The sequence below is a fragment of the Bombina bombina genome, chromosome 6 (assembly GCF_027579735.1).
Source record: "Bombina bombina isolate aBomBom1 chromosome 6, aBomBom1.pri, whole genome shotgun sequence".
Taxonomy (NCBI): Eukaryota; Metazoa; Chordata; class Amphibia; order Anura; family Bombinatoridae; genus Bombina; species Bombina bombina.
In genome coordinates, this window is record NC_069504.1 from 893,419,043 (window position 1) to 893,443,629 (window position 24,587).

Genomic DNA, 24,587 nt, shown 5'->3' on the forward strand with positions numbered 1-24,587 from the left:
CTTCTGTAGTGTGATCAGTCCACGGGTCATCATTACTTCTGGGATATTACTCCTCCCCAACAGGAAGTGCAAGAGGATTCACCAAGCAGAGCTGCATATAGCTCCTCCCCTCTACGTCACTCCCAGTCATTCGACCAAGGACCAACGAGAAAGGAAAAGCCAAGGGTGAAGTGGTGACTGGAGTATAAATTAAAAAATATTTACCTGCCTTAAAAACAGGGCGGGCCGTGGACTGATCACACTACAGAAGAAAGGAATTTATCAGGTAAGCATAAATTATGTTTTCTTCTGTTAAGTGTGATCAGTCCACGGGTCATCATTACTTCTGGGATACCAATACCAAAGCAAAAGTACACGGATGACGGGAGGGATAGGCAGGCTCTTTATACAGAAGGAACCACTGCCTGAAGAACCTTTCTCCCAAAAATAGCCTCCGATGAAGCAAAAGTGTCAAATTTGTAAAATTTGGAAAAAGTATGAAGCGAAGACCAAGTTGCAGCCTTGCAAATCTGCTCAACAGAGGCCTCATTCTTGAAGGCCCAAGTGGAAGCCACAGCTCTAGTAGAATGAGCTGTAATTCTTTCAGGAGGCTGCTGTCCAGCAGTCTCATAAGCTAAACGAATTATGCTACGAAGCCAAAAAGAAAGAGAGGTAGCAGAAGCTTTTTGACCTCTCCTCTGCCCAGAGTAAACGACAAACAGAGAAGACGTTTGTCGAAATTCCTTAGTTGCCTGTAAGTAAAATTTTAGAGCACGGACTACATCCAGGTTGTGCAGTAGACGTTCCTTCTTTGAAGAAGGATTTGGGCACAAGGAAGGAACAACAATCTCTTGATTGATATTCCTGTTAGTAACTACCTTAGGTAAGAACCCAGGTTTAGTACGCAGAACTACCTTATCCGAATGAAAAATCAAATAAGGAGAATCACAATGTAAGGCTGATAATGCAGAGACTCTTCGAGCCGAGGAAATAGCCATTAAAAATAGAACTTTCCAAGATAACAACTTTATATCAATGGAATGAAGGGGTTCAAACGGAACGCCCTGTAAAACATTAAGAACAAGGTTTAAACTCCATGGTGGAGCAACAGTTTTAAACACAGGCTTAATCCTGGCCAAAGCCTGACAAAAAGCCTGGACGTCAGGAACTTCTGACAGACCTTTGTGTAACAGAATGGACAGAGCTGAGATCTGTCCCTTTAATGAACTAGCAGATAAACCCTTTTCTAAACCTTCTTGTAGAAAAGACAATATCCTAGGAATCCTAACCTTACTCCAAGAGTAACCTTTGGATTTACACCAATATAGGTATTTACGCCATATCTTATGGTAAATCTTTCTGGTAACAGGCTTCCTAGCCTGTATTAAGGTATCAATAACTGACTCAGAAAACCCACGTCTTGATAAAATCAAGCGTTCAATTTCCAAGCAGTCAGCTTCAGAGAAGTTAGATTTTGATGTTTGAAGGGACCCTGTATCAGAAGGTCCTGTTTCACAGGTAGAGACCAAGGTGGACAGGATGACATGTCCACCAGGTCTGCATACCAAGTCCTGCGTGGCCACGCAGGAGCTATTAGAATCACTGATGCTCTCTCTTGTTTGATTCTGGCAATCAATCGAGGAAGCATCGGGAAGGGTGGAAACACGTAAGCCATCCTGAAGTCCCAAGGTGCTGTCAGGGCATCTATCAGGACTGCTCCTGGATCCCTGGATCTGGACCCGTAACGAGGAAGCTTGGCGTTCTGTCGAGACGCCATGAGATCTATCTCTGGTTTGCCCCAACGTCGAAGTATTTGGGCAAAGACCTCCGGATGGAGTTCCCACTCCCCCGGATGAAAAGTCTGACGACTTAAGAAATCCGCCTCCCAGTTCTCCACTCCCGGGATGTGGATTGCTGACAGGTGGCAAGAGTGAGACTCTGCCCAGCGAATTATCTTTGATACTTCCATCATAGCTAGGGAGCTTCTTGTCCCTCCCTGATGGTTGATGTAAGCTACAGTCGTGATGTTGTCCGACTGAAACCTGATGAACCCCCGAGTTGTCAACTGGGGCCAAGCCAGGAGGGCATTGAGAACTGCTCTCAATTCCAGAATGTTTATTGGCAGGAGACTCTCCTCCTGACTCCATTGTCCCTGAGCCTTCAGAGAATTCCAGATGGCACCCCAACCTAGAAGGCTGGCGTCTGTTGTTACAATTGTCCAGTCTGGTCTGCTGAATGGCATCCCCCTGGACAGATGTGGCCGAGAAGCCACCATAGAAGAGAATTTCTGGTCTCTTGATCCAGATTCAGAGAAGGGGATAAGTCTGAGTAATCCCCATTCCACTGACTTAGCATGCACAGTTGCAGTGGTCTGAGGTGTAAGCGTGCAAAGGGTACTATGTCCATTGCCGCTACCATTAAGCCGATTACCTCCATGCATTGAGCCACTGACGGGTGTTGAATGGAATGAAGGGTGCGGCAAGCACTTTGAAGTCTTGTTAGCCTGTCCTCTGTCAGGTAAATCTTCATTTCTACAGAATCTATAAGAGTCCCCAGGAAGGGAACTCTTGTGAGTGGAACGAGTGAACTTTTCTTTTCGTTCACCTTCCATCCATGTGACCTTAGAAATGCCAGTACTAACTCTGTATGAGACTTGGCAGTTTGAAAGCTTGAAGCTTGAATTAGAATGTCGTCTAGGTATGGAGCTACCGAGATTCCCCGCGGTCTTAGTACCGCCAGAAGAGCACCCAGAACCTTTGTGAAGATTCTTGGAGCTGTAGCCAATCCGAATGGAAGAGCCACAAACTGGTAATGCCTGTCTAGGAAGGCAAACCTTAGGTACCGGTAATGATCTTTGTGAATCGGTATGTGAAGGTAGGCGTCTTTTAAATCTACAGTGGTCATGTACTGACCCTTTTGGATCATAGGTAAAATTGTCCGAATAGTCTCCATCTTGAACGATGGAACTCTTAGGAATTTGTTTAGGATCTTTAAGTCCAGGATTGGTCTGAAAGTTCCCTCTTTTTTGGGAACCACAAACAGATTTGAGTAAAACCCCTGTCCCTGTTCCGATCGTGGAACAGGATGGATTACTCCCATTAACAAGAGCTCTTGTACGCAGCGTAGAAACGCCTCTTTCTTTGTCTGGATTGTTGACAACCTTGACAGATGAAATCTCTCTCTTGGAGGAGAGTATTTGAAGTCCAGAAGGTATCCCTGAGATATTATCTCTAGCGCCCAGGGATCCTGGACATCTCTTGCCCAAGCCTGGGCGAAGAGAGAAAGTCTGCCCCCCACTAGATCCGATCCCGGATCGGGGGCCCTCAATTCATGCTGTTTTAGGGGCCGCAGCAGGTTTCCTGGTCTGTTTGCCCTTGTTCCAGGACTGGTTAGGTTTCCAGCCTTGTCTGTAGCGAGTAACAGCTCCTTCCTGTCTTGGTGCAGAGGAAGTTGATGCTGCTCCAGCTTTGAAATTACGAAAGGAACGAAAATTAGACTGTCTAGCCTTAGCTTTGGCTTTGTCCTGAGGCAGGGCATGGCCTTTACCTCCTGTAATGTCAGCGATAATCTCTTTCAACCCGGGCCCGAATAAGGTCTGCCCTTTGAAAGGTATATTAAGCAATTTAGACTTAGAAGTAACATCAGCTGACCAGGATTTTAGCCACAGCGCCCTGCGTGCCTGAATGGCGAATCCTGAATTCTTCGCCGTAAGTTTAGTAAGATGTACTACGGCCTCCGAAATGAATGAATTAGCTAGTTTAAGGACTCTAAGCCTGTCCGTAATGTCGTCCAGAGTAGCTGAACTAATGTTCTCTTCCAGAGACTCAATCCAGAATGCCGCTGCAGCCGTGATCGGCGCAATGCATGCAAGGGGTTGCAATATAAAACCTTGTTGAACAAACATTTTCTTAAGGTAACCCTCTAATTTTTTATCCATTGGATCTGAAAAAGCACAGCTATCCTCCACCGGGATAGTGGTACGCTTAGCTAAAGTAGAAACTGCTCCCTCCACCTTAGGGACCGTTTGCCATAAGTCCCGTGTGGTGGCGTCTATTGGAAACATTTTTCTAAATATCGGAGGGGGTGAGAACGGCACACCGGGTCTATCCCACTCCTTAGTAACAATTTCAGTAAGTCTCTTAGGTATAGGAAAAACCTCAGTACTCGCCGGTACCGCAAAATATTTATCCAACCTACACATTTTCTCTGGTATTGCAACTGTGTTACAATCATTCAGAGCCGCTAACACCTCCCCTAGTAATACACGGAGGTTTTCCAGTTTAAATTTAAAATTTGAAATATCTGAATCCAGTCTGTTTGGATCAGAACCGTCACCCACAGAATGAAGTTCTCCGTCCTCATGTTCTGCCACCTGTGACGCAGTGTCTGACATGGCCCTAATATTATCAGCGCACTCTGTTCTCACCCCAGAGTGATCACGCTTACCTCTTAGTTCTGGTAATTTAGCCAAAACTTCAGTCATAACAGTAGCCATATCCTGTAATGTGATTTGTAATGGCCGCCCAGATGTACTCGGCGCTACAATATCACGCACCTCCCGATCGGGAGATGCAGGTACTGACACGTGAGGCGAGTTAGTCGGCATAACTCTCCCCTCGTTGTTTGGTGAAATTTGTTCAATTTGTACAGATTGACTTTTATTTAAAGTAGCATCAATACAGTTAGTACATAAATTTCTATTGGGCTCCACTTTGGCATTGCAACAAATGACACAGGTATCATCCTCTGAATCAGACATGTTTAACACACTAGCAAATAAACTTGCAACTTGGAATACAATTCAATTAGAATAATATTAAAAACGTACTGTGCCTTTAAGAAGCACAGAAGATCTATGACAGTTGAAAATTAATAAATTGAAAACAGTTATAGTGTAAACAACACAACTTTAGCAAAGGTTTAATCCCATTAGCAAAGATAACAAATTCTGAAAGCAGGAAACAAATTACAGAATAAACGTTTTTTATCTCAGTCAACTATAATTCTCACAGCTCTGCTGAGAGAAATTACCTCCCTCAAAATAAGTTTTGAAGACCCCTGAGCTCTGTAGAGATGAACCGGATCATGCAGGAAATACAATGAGCTGCTGACTGAAATATTTGATGCGTAGCAAAAGCGCCAAAAAACGGCCCCTCCCCCTCACACACAGCAGTGAGAGAGAACAGAAACTGTCAGAAAAAAGATTAAGCAACTGCCAAGTGGAAAAATAGTGCCCAAACATTTATTCACTCAGTACCTCAGCAAATGAAAACGATTTTACATTCCAGCAAAAACGTTAAACATAATTTCTAGTTATTAAACAGCTTTATGTAATTCTTACAGTGTAATTCTAGTGAAGTACCATTCCCCAGAATACTGAAGTGTAAAGTATACATACATGACATTATATCGGTATGGCAGGATTTTCTCATCAATTCCATTGTCAGAAAATAAAAGCTGCTACATACCTCTATGCAGATTCATCTGCCCGCTGTCCCCTGATCTGAAGTTTACCTCTCCTCAGATGGCCGAGAAACAGCAATATGATCTTAACTACTCCGGCTAAAATCATAGCAAAAACTCTGGTGGATTCTTCTTCAAACTCTGCCAGAGAGGTAATAACACACTCCGGTGCTATTTTAAAATAACAAACTTTTGATTGAAGATATAAAACTAAGTATAATCACCATAGTCCTCTCACACATCCTATCTAGTCGTTGGGTGCAAGAGAATGACTGGGAGTGACGTAGAGGGGAGGAGCTATATGCAGCTCTGCTGGGTGAATCCTCTTGCACTTCCTGTTGGGGAGGAGTAATATCCCAGAAGTAATGATGACCCGTGGACTGATCACACTTAGAAGAAATCTTTTAAGCACATTAATCCTTGCCCTCTCCTTGACAAGGCAAAATACTACTGGGAGAGAGAGGCACATAGGAGGGATACTTAAAGCTCGGCGTGGTTTGTCTTCGCCTCACCTGGTTGCCAGGTGATGAATTCCCTAGAGTAAGGTCGTGGACTCTCACAACTATTAGAAAGTGCAAAATTTTAGAGCACTATTGCTTGCAAATAACTGCCTATATAATTAGTATCATTATTGCATCATTATTATTTGAAACACATAGTTAAAGTCAGCTCCAGAGCAGCACAGCAGTACACTTATGGGACCTAGCTGAATGCACTGACAAGCCAATGACAAGAGGTATATGTACATTATTATTCTTCTTCTTTATTTATAAAACGCTAACAGATTCCGCAGCGCTGCCCATGGGTACAAGGATAAAAGTACAACGGAGAAACAATACAATAAAAGAAAACATTTTACAGACAGATACAGGGGGAATTGAGGGCCCTATTCCCGTGGGAACTTACAATCTAGATGAGCCATCTACAATCTACATAGCCACCAATCACCAGCTAGCAGTGCATTGTTGCTCCTGAGCCTACCTAAGTATGCTTGTAAACAAAGGATGACATGAGAATGAAGAAAAATTGACAATAGAAGTTAGAAAAATATATTAAAATGTTAAGACCTTCGCTTAACGAAGTATCACAAAAACAGACAAATCAATGAAAGGGGAAAAAATAGTAGGTTCAGAGCTAAGATTTTGTAGATCATTTTAGTAAATAATTATCATCCAAAAAGTTTATAAACACGTTTATCTTTCAAATTATTATTTCTCCATTCATATCTAAAAGGGCGCAGCCCTGAAACTTTATTATTAGTCAAAGGAAAATAAAAAAAATAATATCAACCAGGAGTCAAACATTTATATTTCAATCAATTTGATATTTGAATAAAAATAAATAAATAAGTGAATCAGAAAAGAATGATAAGAAAACTATATTTGATTATACTATTTCATCTAGTGTAAATGTTCCGCTTTTATCTTGGGAACAGAAAAAAAAATATACATTGCCACAAGTGCTTCTACTAGGTAAAAAAAAAAATCATAATCGTGAATCACTAGGATGTGGAAAGAGAGCAAAGTCTTAATCATATATCTGTGCTACAGCTAACATACCCATAGTCACTTGTGACTAGAAACTTAGGGGCCTGTTTATCAAAGGTCTTGCGGACCTGTTCCAACAGTGCAGATCAGGTCCGCAAGACCTCGCTGAATGTGGACAAGAGCTGCTGGTGCAACGCCGCCCCCTGCTGACTCGCGGCCAATCGGCCGCCAGCAGGGAGGTGTCAATCAACCCGATCTTACTCGATCGGGTTAATTCCCGGCGATTCCTGTCCGCCTCATCAGAGCAGGCGGACAGGGTTATGGAGCAGCGGTCTTTAGACCGCTGTTTCTGGCGAGTGAAGACTCGCCAGAAACACAGGCCCACAAGCTCCGTTCGGAGCTTGATAAATGGGCCCCTTAGTGTTTTATAATAATATAAAATAGGGATGGCCAACTGGCAGCCCATGGGTCACATGTGACCATGTGCACTAGTTATTGTGACCCCTGGGAAAAAGCAGAACTAATGTGTTCCATAGGTTTTGTGGCCCCAGGAAAAGTCCTGTGCGTTGTAGGCTTTTGATGGAGGGCATACAAGGTGGTTAAAACTCAAAAAGCCCTCGGGAGTAGAGAACAACACCTAGAGGGTATCCTACAACCTTACCTTACTTAATCTGGCTCTATGCTACTGTATATTTTTAGGAAATATATTATTATTTGTGTCTTTAATACCAATGCATTTATGTGCGACCCTTAAAACTTCTAAAATATTGATCTGCGGTGCCCAGGTGTTAAGAAGTTGGCCATTACTAATATAAATAATATAATAATATAAAGAGAAAAAAAGATCTGTATCATTGTGTGCTGTCTCTCTCCAATATTACAAATTTAAAAAGTTCTATGTATTCAATGTATTGACTCCCATTCTTAATAAATCCAAGTCTTTATCACCTACTCACCTCAATGGGGGCTCATGATCTATTGAAATATAGCTCAGTGAAGATACTGGGTGAAAGTGTTCCAAGTGCCTTGTCATTGGATGTTTTAAATAGCCACTAGGAAGTTATTATTGTGCTATTGTGGTTAGTCAGCCTTTCCGCAAAGTGTGTGCTTGCTTTGCCAACATATTGCATAGTCCACAGGAATATAAGGTTTTGTATACACCAATTTCCAAAGTACACGTTATATGGTGAATTAGGTAACATATATTTGTGGAGATGGCAGAATTTTGAGCCTGTGGTAAATATGTAAAGTAACACAGATTTCACGTTGCATACAACCATAGATTGTCTGTTGGGTCTGTCTTGGCCAATATATGTTACAAATTCTTCGATCTCTTAATTATCAATCTATGTGGTGAAGAATTTAAAAATGGCAGTGTGGGATCAGTGTTTATAATTTGCTAGTGTTTATAGTTTCTCTAATTTTCCTGGTGATATAGTATATTTAGCTATAAAATGTAAAGTCTCACTTTATTAATCTGTCTTATCTCTCAATAAAGTGTCCACTTGTGTCAATGCCTTTACTTCATAGGCTTCTATTTATCAAGCTGTCAACCGCAAATACGCTGGAATTCCGCAGCGTATTTTTTTGCGAGCCTGATTCGTATTAGTTAGCAAACCCTACAGACCGGCAAAAGTAGAATATTGTGACGTAACATACAATCCGCTGGACTCAGTCCAACACAGATCGATGCTTACATCACTACAGATTTTCCGAACGCAAGTTTGGCACAATCTGACTACTTTTGCTAGTTATCAAATAACTAGCAGGTACGCTCGGCACTTTTCCGGCCCAGCGTACCTGGTTTTTTGCCATAGGAATCAATGGGAGTCGGAAAGCAGCGAGAGCTCATGTTCGCTGCTGCCCGATATCCCATTGATTCCTATGGGAATGTCTACACCTAACACCCTAACATGTAACCCGAGTCTAAACACCCCTAATCTGCCCCCCCCCTACACCGCCGCCACCTACTTTATACTTATTAACCCCTAAACCACCGCTCCCGGACCCCGCCGCAACTAAATAAAGTGTTTAATTCCTAATCCGTCGCTCCCAGACCCCGCCGCAACTAAATAAAGCGTGTAACCCCGAAACCGCCGCTCCCGGAGCCCACTGCCACCTACATTATATTTATTAACCCCTAATCTGCCCCCCTATACCGCCGCCACCTACATTATATTTATTAACCCCTAATCTGCCCCCCCTACACCGCCGCCACTATATTAAATGTATTAACCCCTAAACCTAAGTCTAACCCTAACACCCCCTAACTTAAATATAATTTAAATAAATCGAAATAAATTATTCCTATTTAAAACTAAATACTTACCTATAAAATAAACCCTAAGATAGCTACAATATAACTAATAGTTACATTGTAACTATCTTAGGATTTTTTTTTTTTTTACAGGCAAGTTTGTATTTATTTTAACTAGGTAGAATAGTTATTAAATAGTTATTAACTATTTAATAACTACCTAGTTAAAATAAATACAAAAGTACCTGTAAAATAGAACCTAACCTAAGTTACAATTACACCTAACACTACACTACAATTAAATTAATTACCTACATTAGCTACAATTAAATAAAATTAAATAAAATTATCTAAAGTACAAAAAAACCCCCACTAAGTTACAGAAAATAATTACAAGTTTTTTAAACTAATTACACCTAATCTAATCCCCCTAACAAAATAAAAAAGCCCCCCAAAATAAAAAAGCCATACCCTACACTAAATTACAAATAGACCTTAAAAGGGCTTTTTGCGGGGCATTGCCCCAAAGTAATCAGCTCTTTTATCTGAAAAAAAGTACAATACCCCCCCAACATTAAAACCCACCACCCACACACCCAACCCTACTCTAAAACCCACCCAATCCCCCCTTAAAAAAACACCCAACCCTACTCTAAAACCCACCCAATCGCACCTTAAAAAAACCTAACACTAACCCCTTGAAGATCACCCTACCTTGAAACGTCTTCACCCAACCGGGCCGAAGTCCTCAACGAAGCTGGGCAGAAGTGGTCCTCCAGACGGGCAGAAGTCTTCATCCAAGCTGGGCAGAAGAGGTCCTCCAGATGGGCAGAAGTATTCATCCATGCGGCATGTTCTATCTTCATCCATCTGGCGCGGAGCAGCTCCATGTTCAAGACATCTGACGCGGAGCATCCTCTTCCATCGACGTCCAACAGAAGAATGAAGGTTCCTTTAAATGACGTCATCCAAGATGGCGTCCCTTCAATTCCGATTGGCTGATAGAAGTCTATCAGCCAATCGGAATTAAGGTAGTAAAAATCCTATTGGTTGAAGCAATCAGCCAATAGGATTGAAGTTCAATCCTATTGGCTGATCCAATCAGTCAATAGAATGCGAGCTCAATCCTATTGGCTGATTGGATCAGCCAATAGGATTGAACTTCAATCCTATTGGCTGATTGCATCAACCAATAGGATTTTTTCTACCTTAATTCCGATTGGCTGATAGAATTCTATCAGCCAATCAGAATTGAAGGGACACCATCTTGGATGACATCATTTAAAGGAACCTTCATCCTTCAGTTGGACGTCGATGGAAGAGGATGCTCCGCGTCGGATGTCTTGAAGATGGAGCCGCTCCGCGCCGGATGGATGAAGATAGAAGATGCCGTCTGGATGAAGACTTCTGCCCGTCTGGAGGACCTCTTCTGCCCGGCTTGGATGAAGACTTCTGCCCGGCTTCGTTGAGGACTTCGGCCGGTTGGGTGAAGACGTCTCAAGGTAGGGTGATCTTCAAGGGGTTAGTGTTAGGTTTTTTTAAGGGGGGATTGGGTGGGTTTTAGAGAAGGGTTGGGTGTGTGGGTTTTAATGTTGGGGGGGTATTGTACTTTTTTTCAGGTAAAAGAGCTGATTACTTTGGGGCAATGCCCCTCAAAAAGTCCTTTTAAGGGCTATTTGTAATTTAGTGTAGGGTAGGGCTTTTTTTATTTTGGGGGGCTTTTTTATTTTGTTAGGGGGATTAGATTAGGTGTAATTAGTTTTAAAATCTTGTAATTATTTTATTATTTTCTGTAATTTAGTGGGGGGGGTTTGTACTTAATTTTATTTAATTGTAGTTAATTGTAGTTAATGTAGGTAATTAATTTAATTATAGTGTAGTGTTAGGTGTAATTGTAACTTAGGTTAGGTTTTATTTTACAGGTATATTTGTATTTATTTTAACTAGGAAGTTATTAAATAGTTAATAACTATTTAATAACTATTCTACCTAGTTAAAATAAATACAAACTTGCCTGTAAAATAAAAATAAATCCTAAGCTAGTTACAATGTAACTATTAGTTATATTGTAGATATCTTAGGGTTTATTTTATAGGTAAGTATTTAGTTTTAAATAGGAATAATTTATTTCGATTTATTTAAATTATATTTAAGTTAGGGGGTGTTAGGGTTAGACTTAGGTTTAGGGGTTAATACATTTACTATAGTGGCGGCGGTGTAGGGGGGGCAGATTAGGGGTTAATAAATATAATGTAGGTGGCAGCGGTGTGGGGGGGCAGATTAGGGGTTAATATGTATAATGTAGGTGGCGGTGGGCTCCGGGCGCGGCGGGTTAGGGGTTAATACATTTATTAGAGTTGCGGTGGGCTCCGGGAGCGGCGGTTTAGGGGTTAATAACTTTATTTAGGTGCGGTGGGGTCCGGGAGCGGCTGTTTAGGGGTTAAAACATTTATTCGAGTTGCGGCAGGGTCCGTGAGCGGCGGTTTAGGGTTCAAAACATTTATTAGAGTTGCGGCGGGGTCCGTGAGCGGCGGTATAGGGGGTAAACAGTATACTATAGTGTGGGTGTTTAGTGACAGGGTACCAATAAAGCTGTGAAAAGCCGAAGAGCAGCGAGATCGATGACTGTTAGTTAACAACAGTCCGCTGCTCATCGCCCCGTACTTGGTGCGCGGCTTTTTGACAGCTTTTTTGATAACTTTGGAGAACGTATTCAGGACCGCGGCAGCGATGTTAGGCGAGTGTATTGGTGCCGTCGAATGCAGGTAAGTTGACGGGTTGATAAATAGAGGCCATAGTATCTTCCAACTCTTGACTCTATCTAGATGTTGCCTTATGACCTCCTATGGCCAAATTAATACTTGGTACAGGCTATAAATTGATTGGCATATGACGTGGCCATATACAACCCCATTGCTGTGCCTGTGATCTGTAAATATTTAGCTTTTCTAAAATCAAAAATAATTATGTGTTAAACAAAGGATCTTAGAAATTCAACCAGTGGGCCCTAATAATAAGGATCCTTCTGAAGAAAGTATCTTACACACCACCAAATCAACATCATGTGTGATGATTGTGTAGAGGCTATTTATATCCAGTGTGACCAACCAATCCTAGTCCTAAATTCTCATGTCTGTCTACATTAGTTTTGTTAATTCCCCAGAATCTTGCAAATAACCCTATGGGGTAGATTTATTAACTGTCGGGCGGACATGATCCGCTGTAGCATACGCTGTCGGCATTTAACATTGCACAAGCATTTCTAGTGAAATGCTTGTGCAACGCCGGCCCCCTGCACATTCACGGCCAATCGGCCACTAGCAGGGGGTGTCAATAGGTGTCAGAGGAGGGGGACGAGTTAAGGAGCAGTGGTCTTAAGACGGCTGCTTCTTAACTTACATTTCCGCGGAATTAGCAGCATCCGCTGCTTCATAAAAATACCCCTTTGTGTTTTAGCTACCGGTTGCAGATAATTATATACTGTAAGTAGTACTATCCGATAACTGTGAATGTAACTCCCTGCTGTAATAGGAGTAATCTAATACAACAATAGCCCCTGCTTTATCTGTCTGCTGTATTATTATTGTGTCATCCTTACTGAGTGTTTTCAAAGCCTCCCTTTCAGCTTTTGTTAGAGTGTTATCAACTTCCTTATAATCTTTACACCAAGAATAAATGACTACAAAAGACACCTTTTTATAAAAACTTGTGAGTTTAAAGTTACTCTTAGCATGAAATGAAATCTGTTTGATTCATTTGAACTCTTACAGAATCCCTTCATCTTTCAACATGAGGACACAATAGGATATTGATTTAATTCTGTGTTTGGGAAAACTATATGTATTGACAAAGGTTCCTAATGGAGCTAAAATGTTGACGTAATATATTTCAATATTTTTCTGAAATAATAAAAACAGAATTTATGTTTACCTGATAAATTAATTTCTCCAACGGTGTGTCCGGTCCACGGCGTCATCCTTACTTGTGGGATATTCTCTTCCCCAACAGGAAATGGCAAAGAGCCCAGCAAAGCTGGTCACATGATCCCTCCTAGGCTCCGCCTTCCCCAGTCATTCGACCGACGTAAAGGAGGAATATTTGCATAGGAGAAATCATATGATACCGTGGTGACTGTAGTTAAAGAAAATAAATCATCAGACCTGATTAAAAAACCAGGGCGGGCCGTGGACCGGACACACCGTTGGAGAAAGTAATTTATCAGGTAAACATAAATTCTGTTTTCTCCAACATAGGTGTGTCCGGTCCACGGCGTCATCCTTACTTGTGGGAACCAATACCAAAGCTTTAGGACACGGATGATGGGAGGGAGCAAATCAGGTCACCTAGATGGAAGGCACCACGGTTTGCAAAACCTTTCTCCCAAAAATAGCCTCAGAAGAAGCAAAAGTATCAAATTTGTAAAATTTGGTAAAAGTGTGCAGTGAATACCAAGTCGCTGCCTTACATATCTGATCAACAGAAGCCTCGTTCTTAAAGGCCCATGTGGAAGCCACGGCCCTAGTGGAATGAGCTGTGATTCTTTCAGGAGGCTGCCGTCCGGCAGTCTCATAAGCTAATCTGATGATGCTTTTAAGCCAAAAAGATAGAGAGGTAGAAGTTGCTTTTTGACCTCTCCTTTTACCAGAATAAACAACAAACAAGGAAGATGTTTGTCTGAAATCCGTTGTAGCATCTAAATAGAATTTTAGAGCACGGACAACGTCCAAATTGTGTAACACAAAGAAGGTACAATTATCTCCTGGTTAAAAATTTTGTTGGAAACAACCTTCGGAAGAAAACCAGGCTCAGTACGTAAAAACCACCTTATCTGCATGGACCAGATAGGGCGGAGAACACTGCAGAGCAGATAACTCAGAAACTCTTCTAGCGGAAGAAATTGCAACCTAAAACAAAACTTTCCAAGATAATAACCTAATATCTATGGAATGTAAGGGTTCAAACGGAACCCCTTGAAGAACTGAAAGAACTAGATTAAGACTCCAGGGAAGAGTCAAAGGTCTGTAAACAGGCTTGATTCTAACCAGAGCCTGAACAAACGCTTAAACGTCTGGCACAGCTGCCAGCCTTTTGTGAAGTAAAACAGATAAAGCAGAGATCTGTCCCTTCAGAGAACTCGCAGAAAATCCTTTCTCCAAACCTTCTTGTAGAAAGGAAAGAATCTTAGGAATTTTATCTTGTTCCATGGGAATCCTTTAGATTCACACCAACAGATATATTTTTTCCATATATTATGGTAAATTTTTCTAGTTACAGGCTTTCTAGCCTGAATAAGAGTATCTATTACAGAATCTGAAAACCCACGCTTTGATAAAATCAAGCGTTCAAACTCCAAGCAGTCAGTTGGAGGAAAACCAGATTCGGATGTTCGAATGGACCCTGAATAAGAAGGTCCTGTCTCAAAGGTAGCTTCCATGGTGGAGCCGATGACCCATTCACCAGGTCTGCATACCAAGTCCTGCGTGGCCACACAGGAACTATCAAGGTCACCGAAGCCCTCTCCAGATTGATCCTGGCTACCAGCCTGGGAATGAGAGGAAACGGTGGGAATACATAAGCTAGGTTGAAGATCCAAGGTGCTACTATTGTATCCAATAGAGTCGCCTTGGGATCCCTGGATTTGGACCCGTAACAAGGGACCATGAAGTTCTGACGAGAGGCCATCAGAACCAAGTCTGGAATGCCCCATAATTGAGTTATTTGGGCAAAGATTTCCAGATGGAGTTCCCACTCCCCCGGATGCTCCTCCATCGCCAGGGAACTCCTTGTTACCCCCTGATGGTTGATATATGTAACAGTCGTCATGATGACTGATTGAAACCTTATGAATTTGGCCTTTGCTAGTCGAGGCCAAGCCTTGAGAGCATTGAATATCGCTCTCAGTTCCATTATGTTTATCGGGAGAAGAGAGTCTTCCCGAAACCATAGACCCTGAGTTTTCAGGGGTTCCCAGACCGCGCCCCAGCCCACCAGACTGGCGTCGGTCGTGACAATGACCTATTCTGGTCTGCGGAAGCTCATTCCCTGTGACAGGTTGTCCAGGGTCAGCCACCAACGGAGTGAATCTCTGGTTATTTGATCTACTTGTATCGTCGGAGACAAGTCTGTATAATCCCCATTCCACTGTCTGAGCATGCCCAGGTGCAATGGTCTTAGATGAATTTGTGCAAAAGGAACTATGTCCATTGCCGCAACCATCAACCCTATTACTTCCATGGACTGCGCTATGGAAGGAAGAAGAACAGAATGAAGTACCTGACAAGAGCTTAGAAGTTTTGATTTTCTGGCCTCTGTCAGAAAAACCTTCATTTCTAAGGAAACTATTATTGTTCCCAAGAAGGGAACTCTTGTTGACGGGGACAGAGAACTTTTTTCTATGTTCACTTTCCACCTGTGAGATCTGAGAAAGGCTAGGACAATGTCCGTATGAGCCCTTGCTTTTGACAGAGACGACACTTGAATCAGGATGTCGTCCAAGTAAGGTACTACTGCAATGCCCCTTGGTCTTAGCACCGCTAGAAGGGACCCTAGTACCCTTGTGAAAATCCTTGGAGCAGTGGCTAATCCGAATGGAAGTGCCACAGGTAATGCTTGTCCAGTAAGGCGAACCTTAGGAACCGAAAATGTTCCTTGTGGATAGGAATACGTAGGTACGCATCCTTTAAGTCCACCGTGGTCATGAATTGACCTTCCTGGATGGTAGGAAGGATCGTTCGAATGGTTTCCATTTTGAATGATGAAACCCTTAGAAACTTGTTTAGAATCTTGAGATCTAAAATAGGTCTGAATGTTCCCTCTTTTTTGGGAATTATGAACAGGTTGGAGTAAAAACCCATCCCTTGTTCTCCTAATGGAACAGGATGAATCACTCCCATGCTTAACAGGTCTTCTACACAGTGTAAGAATGCCTGTTCGAAGATAATTGAGACCCGTGGAACCTTCCCCTTGGGGGTAGTTCCCTGAATTCCAGGAGATAACCTTGAGAAACTATTTCTAGCGCCCAAGGATCCTGAACATCTCTTGCCCCAGCCTGAGCAAAGAGAGAAAGTCTGCCCCCCACCAGATCCTTCCCAGATCGGGGGCCAACACTTCATGCTGTTTTGGTAGCAGTGGCAGGTGACTTGGCCTGCTTACCCTTGATCCAGCCTTGCATCGGCCTCCAGGCTGGCTTGGTTTGAGAAGTATTACCCTCTTGCTTAGAGGGTGTAGAATTTGAGGCTGGTCCGTTTCTGCGAAAGGGACGAAAATTTGGCTTCTTTTTAGCCTTAAAAGACCTATCCAGAGGAAGGGCGTGGCCCTTTCCCCCAGTGATGTCTGAAATAATCTCTTTCAAGTCAGGGCCAAACAGTGTTTTACCCTTGAAAGGGATGTTAAGTAAAAGCGCTCTGCGCGCCACGATAGCAAACCCTGAATTATTCGCCGCTAATCTAGCTAATTGCAAAGCGGCATCTAAAATAAAAAAGAGTTAGCCAATTTAAGAGCTTGAACTCTGTCCAAAACCTCCTCGTACGAAGATTCTTTATTGAGCGACTTTTCTAGTTCTTCGAACCAGAAACACGCAGCTGTAGTGACAGAAACAATGCATGAAATTGGTTGTAGAAGGTAACCTTGCTGAACAAACATCTTTTTAAGCAAACCCTCTAACCTTTAATCCATAGGATCTTGAAAGCACAACTATCTTCTATAGGAATAGAAGTGCGTTTGTTTACAGTAGAAACCGCCCCCTCGACCTTGGGGACTGTATGCTATAAGTCCTTTCTGGGGTCGACTATAGGAACTAATTTCTTAAATATAGGGGGAGGACAAAAGGTATGCCGGGCCTTTCCCACTCCTTATTTACTATGTCCGCCACCCGCTTGGGTATAGGAAAAACATCGGGGGGCACCGGAACCTCTAGGAACTTGTCCATCTTACCTAATTTCTCTGGAATGACCAAATTGTCACAATCATCCAGAGTAGATAATACCTCCTTAAGTAGTGCATGGAGATGTTGAAATTTAAATTTAAAAGTTACAATATCAGGTTCTGCTTGTTGAGAAATTTTCCCTGAATCTGAAATTTCTCCCTCAGACAAAACCTCCCTCCTGGCCCCTTCAGATAGGTGTGAGGGTATGTCAGAACAGATATCATCAGCGTCCTCTTGCTCTTCAGTGTTTAAAACAGAGCAATCACGCTTTCTCTGATAAGTAGGCATTTTGGAAAAAATGCATGCAATAGAATTATCCATTACAGCCATTAATTGTTGTATGGTAATAAGTATTGGCGCACTAGATGTACTAGGGGCCTCTTGTGTGGGCAAAACTGGTGTAGACACAGAAGGGGATGATGCAGTACCATGCTTACTCCCCTCATTAGAGGAATCATCTTGGGCAATATCATATCTATGGCATTAGTATCCCTACTTTGTTTGGACATTATGACACAAATATATCACATATATTTAAATGGGGAGACACATTGGCTTTCATACATATAGAACATCGTTATCTGATGGTTCAGACATGTTAAACAGGCTTAAACTTGTCAACAAAGCACAAAAAACGTTTTACAATAAAACCGTTACTGTCCCTTTAAATTTCAAACTGAACACACTTTATTACTGAATATGTGAAAAAGTATGAAGGAATTGTTCAAATTTCACCAAAATTTCACCACAGTAACTTAAAGCCTTAAAAGTATTGCACACCAAATTTGAAAGCTTTAACCCTTAAAATAACGGAACCGGAGCCGTTTTTACATTTAACCCCTATACAGTCCCAGGTATCTGCTTTGCTGAGACCCAACCAAGCCCAGAGGGGAATACGATACCAAATGATGCCTTCTATAAGCTTTTTCAGTGGTTCTTAGCTCCTCACACATGCATCTGCATGCCATGCTTTCCAAAAACAACTGCGCATTAGAGGCGCGAAAATGAGGCTCTGTCTATGACTAGAAAAGGCCCCCAGTGAAAAAGGTGTCCAATACAGTGCCTGCCGTTTTTATTAAAACAATCCCCAAGATTTAACAACTATTAAAAGTAATAATCTGCCAAATATACTTAGTAAAGCAATCGTTTTAGCCCAGAAAAATGTCTACCAGTTTTTTAAGCCCTAATGAAGCCCTTTATTCTTTTACTTAAACTAAGAAAATGGCTTACCGGTTCCCATAGGGAAAATGACAGCTTCCAGCATTACCGAGTCTTGTTAGAAATGTGTCATACCTCAAGCAGCAAAAGTCTGCTCACTGTTTCCCCCAACTGAAGTTAATTCCTCTCAACAGTCCTGTGTGGAAACAGCCATCGATTTTAGTAACGGTTGCTAAAATCATTTTCCTCTTACAAACAGAAATCTTCATCTCTTTCCTGTTTCAGAGTAAATAGTACATACCAGCACTATTTTAAAATAACAAACTCTTGATTGAAGAATAAAAACTACATTTAAACACCAAAAAACTCTAAGCCATCTCCGTGGAGATGTTGCCTGTACAACGGCAAAGAGAATGACTGGGGAAGGCGGAGCCTAGGAGGGATCATGTGACCAGCTTTGCTGGGCTCTTTGCCATTTCCTGTTGGGGAAGAGAATATCCCACAAGTAAGGATGACGCCGTGGACCGGACACACCTATGTTGGAGAAATAGTACTGAGCCCCCCAAGCAAATTCAAGATTATTGAATCATTGATAGACTTTAAATATATATTTATTTAATCTTGTCAAGTGACCACTGTAGCTGAGATAGAGGCTCATTGCATCCTGCAACTGGAGGCAGAAGTATGAAACAAGGTGGTTTTGTTATAGTTTACCCATAATGTTAGGTTGGTTGAAGATAGGGGGCTACATTAATTCTCCATCTTCTCCAAGCCCACTCCAGCTTGTCCCAGATTTCTAGTTGATATGTTATGATTTGCTGGAACTCATTCACTACAAAAGAATGGAGAGTTGTCTAAGGGTTATAGTGAACAGGTTCCATAGACTGACATTAGAAGTGGAGAGACAAGAGGACTTAACAGGGCATTGTGTCAATTTCAAAATTGTGGTGAGAGAAATTATGATGTAATGTAAATTGAATTGGAATTATTGAGTTTGATTGAATAGTGAAAAACAAAACAGAAATAAAGCTGATGAACAGGTGGGTTACTAAAGTACAATGGTTCTGCAGATAGTCCAACCAAAATTATGAAATATATGTATATATATATTTTGGTATTTTGCTGCCATCTAGTGTGAAGATGATGTAACTGCAGATGAGAATATAGCTCTGTTTATCAGTTACTGGTAGCACATTCGGCCTGTTAATGCAGTTATAACTTGTTTCACATTATTATTCACCAACAACAGAGCAATGACTAAATAACATTCTCTAAGTTGACATGACCTTGCTTTACTTTAGTTTTAAAAATGTTCACATCAGCAAATGTTAAAGAGAAAAGTAGAAGACTCACTTTGGTGCATATATATATATATATATACATATATATTATAATATATATAATAAATAAATAATATAAATAAGTAAGAGAGACAGAAACCTAACCTAAAAAAAGCCTCTATTCAAGTGCTTATAAGACCCCTCTCTATCCAGCCACCATATTTTTTAGTTCTGTGCTAGATAAACGGTTACCAACTAGTCTCCAGCCTCTGCAGTGTGAACCGGGTTTCCCTTTATTAGTCTCTTTGGCTACCACATAAGCAAGGTATATTACGTGTCACAATGAGCATTTCAGTTTTCCGTAGAAAATACATTTAGGGCCAGATTACGAGTGGAGCGTTAACAGTTTCGAGTGAGCGATAAGGGGTTTATCGCAGGTGTCAGTGCACAAGTTGAAAGTAAACGCGATCACTTGAGCGAAGTTGTAATTTATGATAGAATGATAGTTTGCAAAAAACAAAAAAAATGTCACAAAACACATAAAAATTACACTCATAGTAACACTATGTAATAAAAATTATTTTAAAAAATATTGCACAAAAAAGTTATAAAGACTCAAAGATATGAGGTCTCAGGTATAAGAAGAAAAAAAAAGCACGTAAAGGGCTTTAATATTAAGATACATACATATACATGTCTAAAGATATAAGTACCTTGGAGCCCTTTGCAGTTAAGTAGATGAGAACATGCAATAACATATTTATGCAATATTCATCCTATAATATAAAAGGCCAAGTGTGTTTGTCAAAAGTTTCAGACAAACACACCTGGCCTTCAACATACTGACCTGGCATCTGGGCCTGGGCCGACCTTGTGTGACGGGCCGGACGTGACGCGAGCGGGGTGGGGCCGGGCGTGGCGCATGCAAGGTCGGATATGACATGGGCGGGGCTGGGTGTGACGTGGGCTGGGCCGGGTGGACAAGAGAGAGAAAGCTCAAAAGAGGAGGGATACAGAGAGAGAGGATACAGAGAGAGAGCAAAAAAGGGGGGGTTAGAGAGAGAGGGAGAGAGACAGGGGGGAGAGAGGGGAGAGGGAGAGCAAAAGAAAGGGGAGAGAGAGCAAAATAGGGGAGATAGAGAGGGAGACAGCAAAAGAGAGGGGGGAGAAAGGGGAGAGAGAGCAAAAGAGAGGGGAGAGAGAGCAAAAGAGAGGGGGAAAGCGCAAAAGAGGGGAGAGAGGGGGGATAAAGAGAGAGCAAAAGAGGGGGGATAGAGAGAGCAAAAGAGGGGGGATAGAGAGAGCAAAAGAGGGGGGACAGAGAGGCAAAATAGAGAGAGACAGCAAAAGAGAGGGGGGAGAAAGGGGAGAGAGAGAGAGAGCAAAAGAGAGGGAAGAAAGAGCGAAAGAGAGGGGGGAGAGCTTAACAGAGAGGGGGGATAGAGAACAAGGGGTGGAACCCCTGTACTGCAAAAAATGGCCTGTGTAAACGGGCTTTAGGACTAGTAGAAAATAAAGTGTTAATCTGTGTATTTACTGTAAATATTTTACATTCCAATGTTCTGCACATAGCAGAATATGTTGTAAGTATTTATAAATAGATATTCCGATATATATTTATATATATCTATACCTATATTTAGTCATATATATATATATATATATATATACACAGTATCTCACAAAAGTGAGTACACCCCTCACATTTTTGTAAATATTTTATTATATATTTTCATGTGACAACACTGAAGAAATTATACTTTGCTACAATGTAAAGTAGTGAGTGTACAGCCTGTATAACAGTGTAAATTTGCTGTCCCCTCAAAATAACTCAACACACAGCCATTAAATGTCTAAACCATTGGCAACAAAAATGAGTACACCCCTAAGTGGAAATGTTCAAATTGGGCCCAATTAACCATTTCCCCTCCCCGGTGTCATGTGATTTGTTAGTGTTACAAGGCCTCAGGTGCGAATGGGGAGCAGGTGTGTTAAATTTGGTGTTATCGCTTTCACACTCTCTCATACGGGTCACTGGAAGTTCAACATGGCACCTCATGTCAAAAAACTCTCTGAGGATCTGAAAAAATGAATTGTTGCCCTACATAAAGATGGCCTATGCTATAAGAAGATTGCCAAGACCCTGAAACTGAGCTGCAGCACAGTGGGCAAGACCATACAGCGGTTTCACAGGACTGGTTCCACTCAGAACAAGCCTCGCCATGGTCGACCAAAGAAGTTGAGTGCACATGCTCAGCGTCATATACAGAGGTTGTCTTTGGGAAATAGACGTATGAGTGCTTCCAGCATTGCTGCAGAGGTTGAAGGGGTGGGGGGTCAGTCTGTCAGTGCTCAGACCATACGCTGCACACTGCATCAAATTGGTCTGCATGGCTGTCGTCCCAAAAGGAAGCCTCTTCTAAAGATGATGCACAAGAAAGCCTGCAAACAATTTGCTGAAGACAAGCAGACTAAGGACATGGATTACTGGAACCATGTCCTGTGGTCCGATGAGACCAAGATAAACTTATTTGGTTCAGTTGGTGTCAAGCGTGTGTGGCGGCAACCAAGTGTGTCTAGCCTACAGTCAAGCATGGTGGTAGGAGTGTCATGGTCTGGGCCTGCATGAGTGCTGCCGGCACTGGGGAGCTACAGTTCATTGAGGGAACCATGAATGCCAACATGTACTGTGACATACTAAAGCAGAGCATGATCCCCTCCCTTCAAAGACTGGGCCGCAGGGCAGTATTCCCACATGATAACAACCCCAAACACACCTCCAAGACGACCACTGCCTTGCTAAAGAAGCTGAAGGTACAGGTGGTGGACTGGCCAAGCATGTCTCCAGACCTAATCCCTATTGAGCATCTGTGGGACATCCTCAAACAGAAGGTGGGGGAGCACAAGGTCTCTAACATCCACCAGCTCTGTGATGTCGTCATGGAGGAGTGGAAGAGGACTCCAGTGGCAACCTGTGAAGCTCTGGTGAACTCCATGCCCAAGAGGGTTACGGCAGTGCTGGAAAATAATGGTGGCCATACAAAATATTGACACTTTGGGCCCAATTTGAACATATCCACTTAGGGGTGTACTCACTTTTGTTGCCAACAGTTTAGACATTAATGACTGTGTGTTGAGTTATTTTGAGGGGACAGCAAATTTACACTGTTTTACAGGCTGTACACTCACTACTTTACATTGTAGCAAAGTGTAATTTATTCAGTGTTGTCACATGAAAAGATATAATAAAATATTTACAGAAATGTATATATATAGGTATAGGGATAGATATAACTTGTACCAAAATACCATCAGATATATGAAGAAATAAGTATTTAAGAATAAATAGAAGATATTCTGCAATGTCAAGAACATTGTATTGTGAAACATTTTTATTTTCATGTCGGGTTAGCGCATTTGAGAATATGTAATCGTGTTCGCGCATCTGTAGGGTAATGTTTCCCCACTTTTCTTGCTCCATTGAAGTCTATGGGGGAATTATGCGATATTCGGCTTTTGCGTCGGATTATCACATAAGCAAAAACAGTTTACTTTTAACTTATAAAATGATTGCAACTAGACGCGTGCAAAAAGCTTACTTCTAGTTTACTTTAATGTTTTGTTCAGTAGGGCATAGAAGAAACTATTCCTATTGACTGTAACTCATCTATTACATTTTTTTCTGTGTGTATGTAAGATCATGAAATAAATTAAATTAAAATTGTGGTAAAGGATCATAATCTGACAAGCCTGTAATCATGTCATCTTCATCCACCTCACTTACCATTCTACCTCCATCTAAGCCACAATGTTAACTTATTCCCATGTTCTGAACATGAGCATGCTTAGCTATGTACAATAAAGATTACATCCAGTGTAATGTTTACATGAGCAGTTATTCCCCACTCACCAAAGGGATATAAAACAGAGGTGTTTGCCAATGTAGCCATACACACACTTATGTGTGGGAGATGGATACCTTTTGCCCACCATTTTTTATTTTTTTGTGGTGATCATTCCATATATTACATAAATGTTTGCAATATGGGGATCGGCTGGAGGGGAATGCTGGGAAAGCCTCCTTATTGGGAAGACTAGTCTTTACGTTTTCTACATTGCCTACACATGAGACTAGATGACAGAAGATTGAAATTTGGTCAATATTACTAGAAATACCATGTACTGTATAAACAATCTCCTTGAGACATGAGAGGTTTAAAATGTCTTACTAGAGACATATATTATATTATAGAGTATTTTATATAAATGATCATTTTATTCCTCAAAGCTGTGCTCTAAAATCCGCAGGTTTATCCATATATTATCCTCTTGAGTGATCAAATGGTTCCTACCAAAGTAAAAAATAAATAAAATCTACTCATTAACCTCCAATGACTTATGATCTCCCATTTTATTGTAGTAGTCCACTGATTAGCAATGTCTAAGCTTTGGTATATTATTTTTTTTTTCTAAATGCCTGAAAATACTCATGGAACCCTGGATTATATACTCAGTACCAAAAGGGGAACGTATAGACCACCACAAACTTAACATACTATTATGTTCCTAGCTATACTCACACCAGTTGCCAGGACTTTTTTTAGACCATAACATTTGGGGCTGAAAAGAGTTGACCACAAAACTAAATATCAAGGGCACAAGGGGATGGGAAAGCCTCCTCTTATACTGATTTTGACCTTTATCTTTAAAATTAACTCTTCTCCCTGGTTAACCTTTCTGTTTATGTTCTTCAGATTTTACCCTCTTCTCTTATAATAACGGGATTGTAATGACTTCCTGTCGAGAACATGACAGTAGCAGAAGCAACTTATCAGCAGCCTCTGCCTTCGCTATAGCAACTGCCGGAGCCAATGAGGGCACCCCGACCAAAGAGACATATAGACGGATGTCTCTTGCTACAGCAGGTAAAAAAGGCAGCAAAATGCATGGCGAGAAGATAAAAGATATGAAATGAAAGAGCAGGAGAGTGGATAGTTGATAGACATGGTTCTTAGATAAAGATACTTATTGGGATGACA

General features: G+C 41.5%; 1 protein-coding gene across 1 annotated transcript in view; it reads left to right on the top strand.

Moving 5' to 3' along the window:
* The window catches only part of RASGRF1 (Ras protein specific guanine nucleotide releasing factor 1), a 300,540-nt gene that overhangs the window by 189,106 nt on the left and 86,847 nt on the right, over positions 1-24,587 (top strand). The window contains exon 17 of the mRNA XM_053718462.1: positions 24,303-24,473. Coding sequence (XP_053574437.1) covers positions 24,303-24,473 — 171 coding nt within the window. The remainder of the gene's footprint in view (positions 1-24,302; positions 24,474-24,587) is intronic.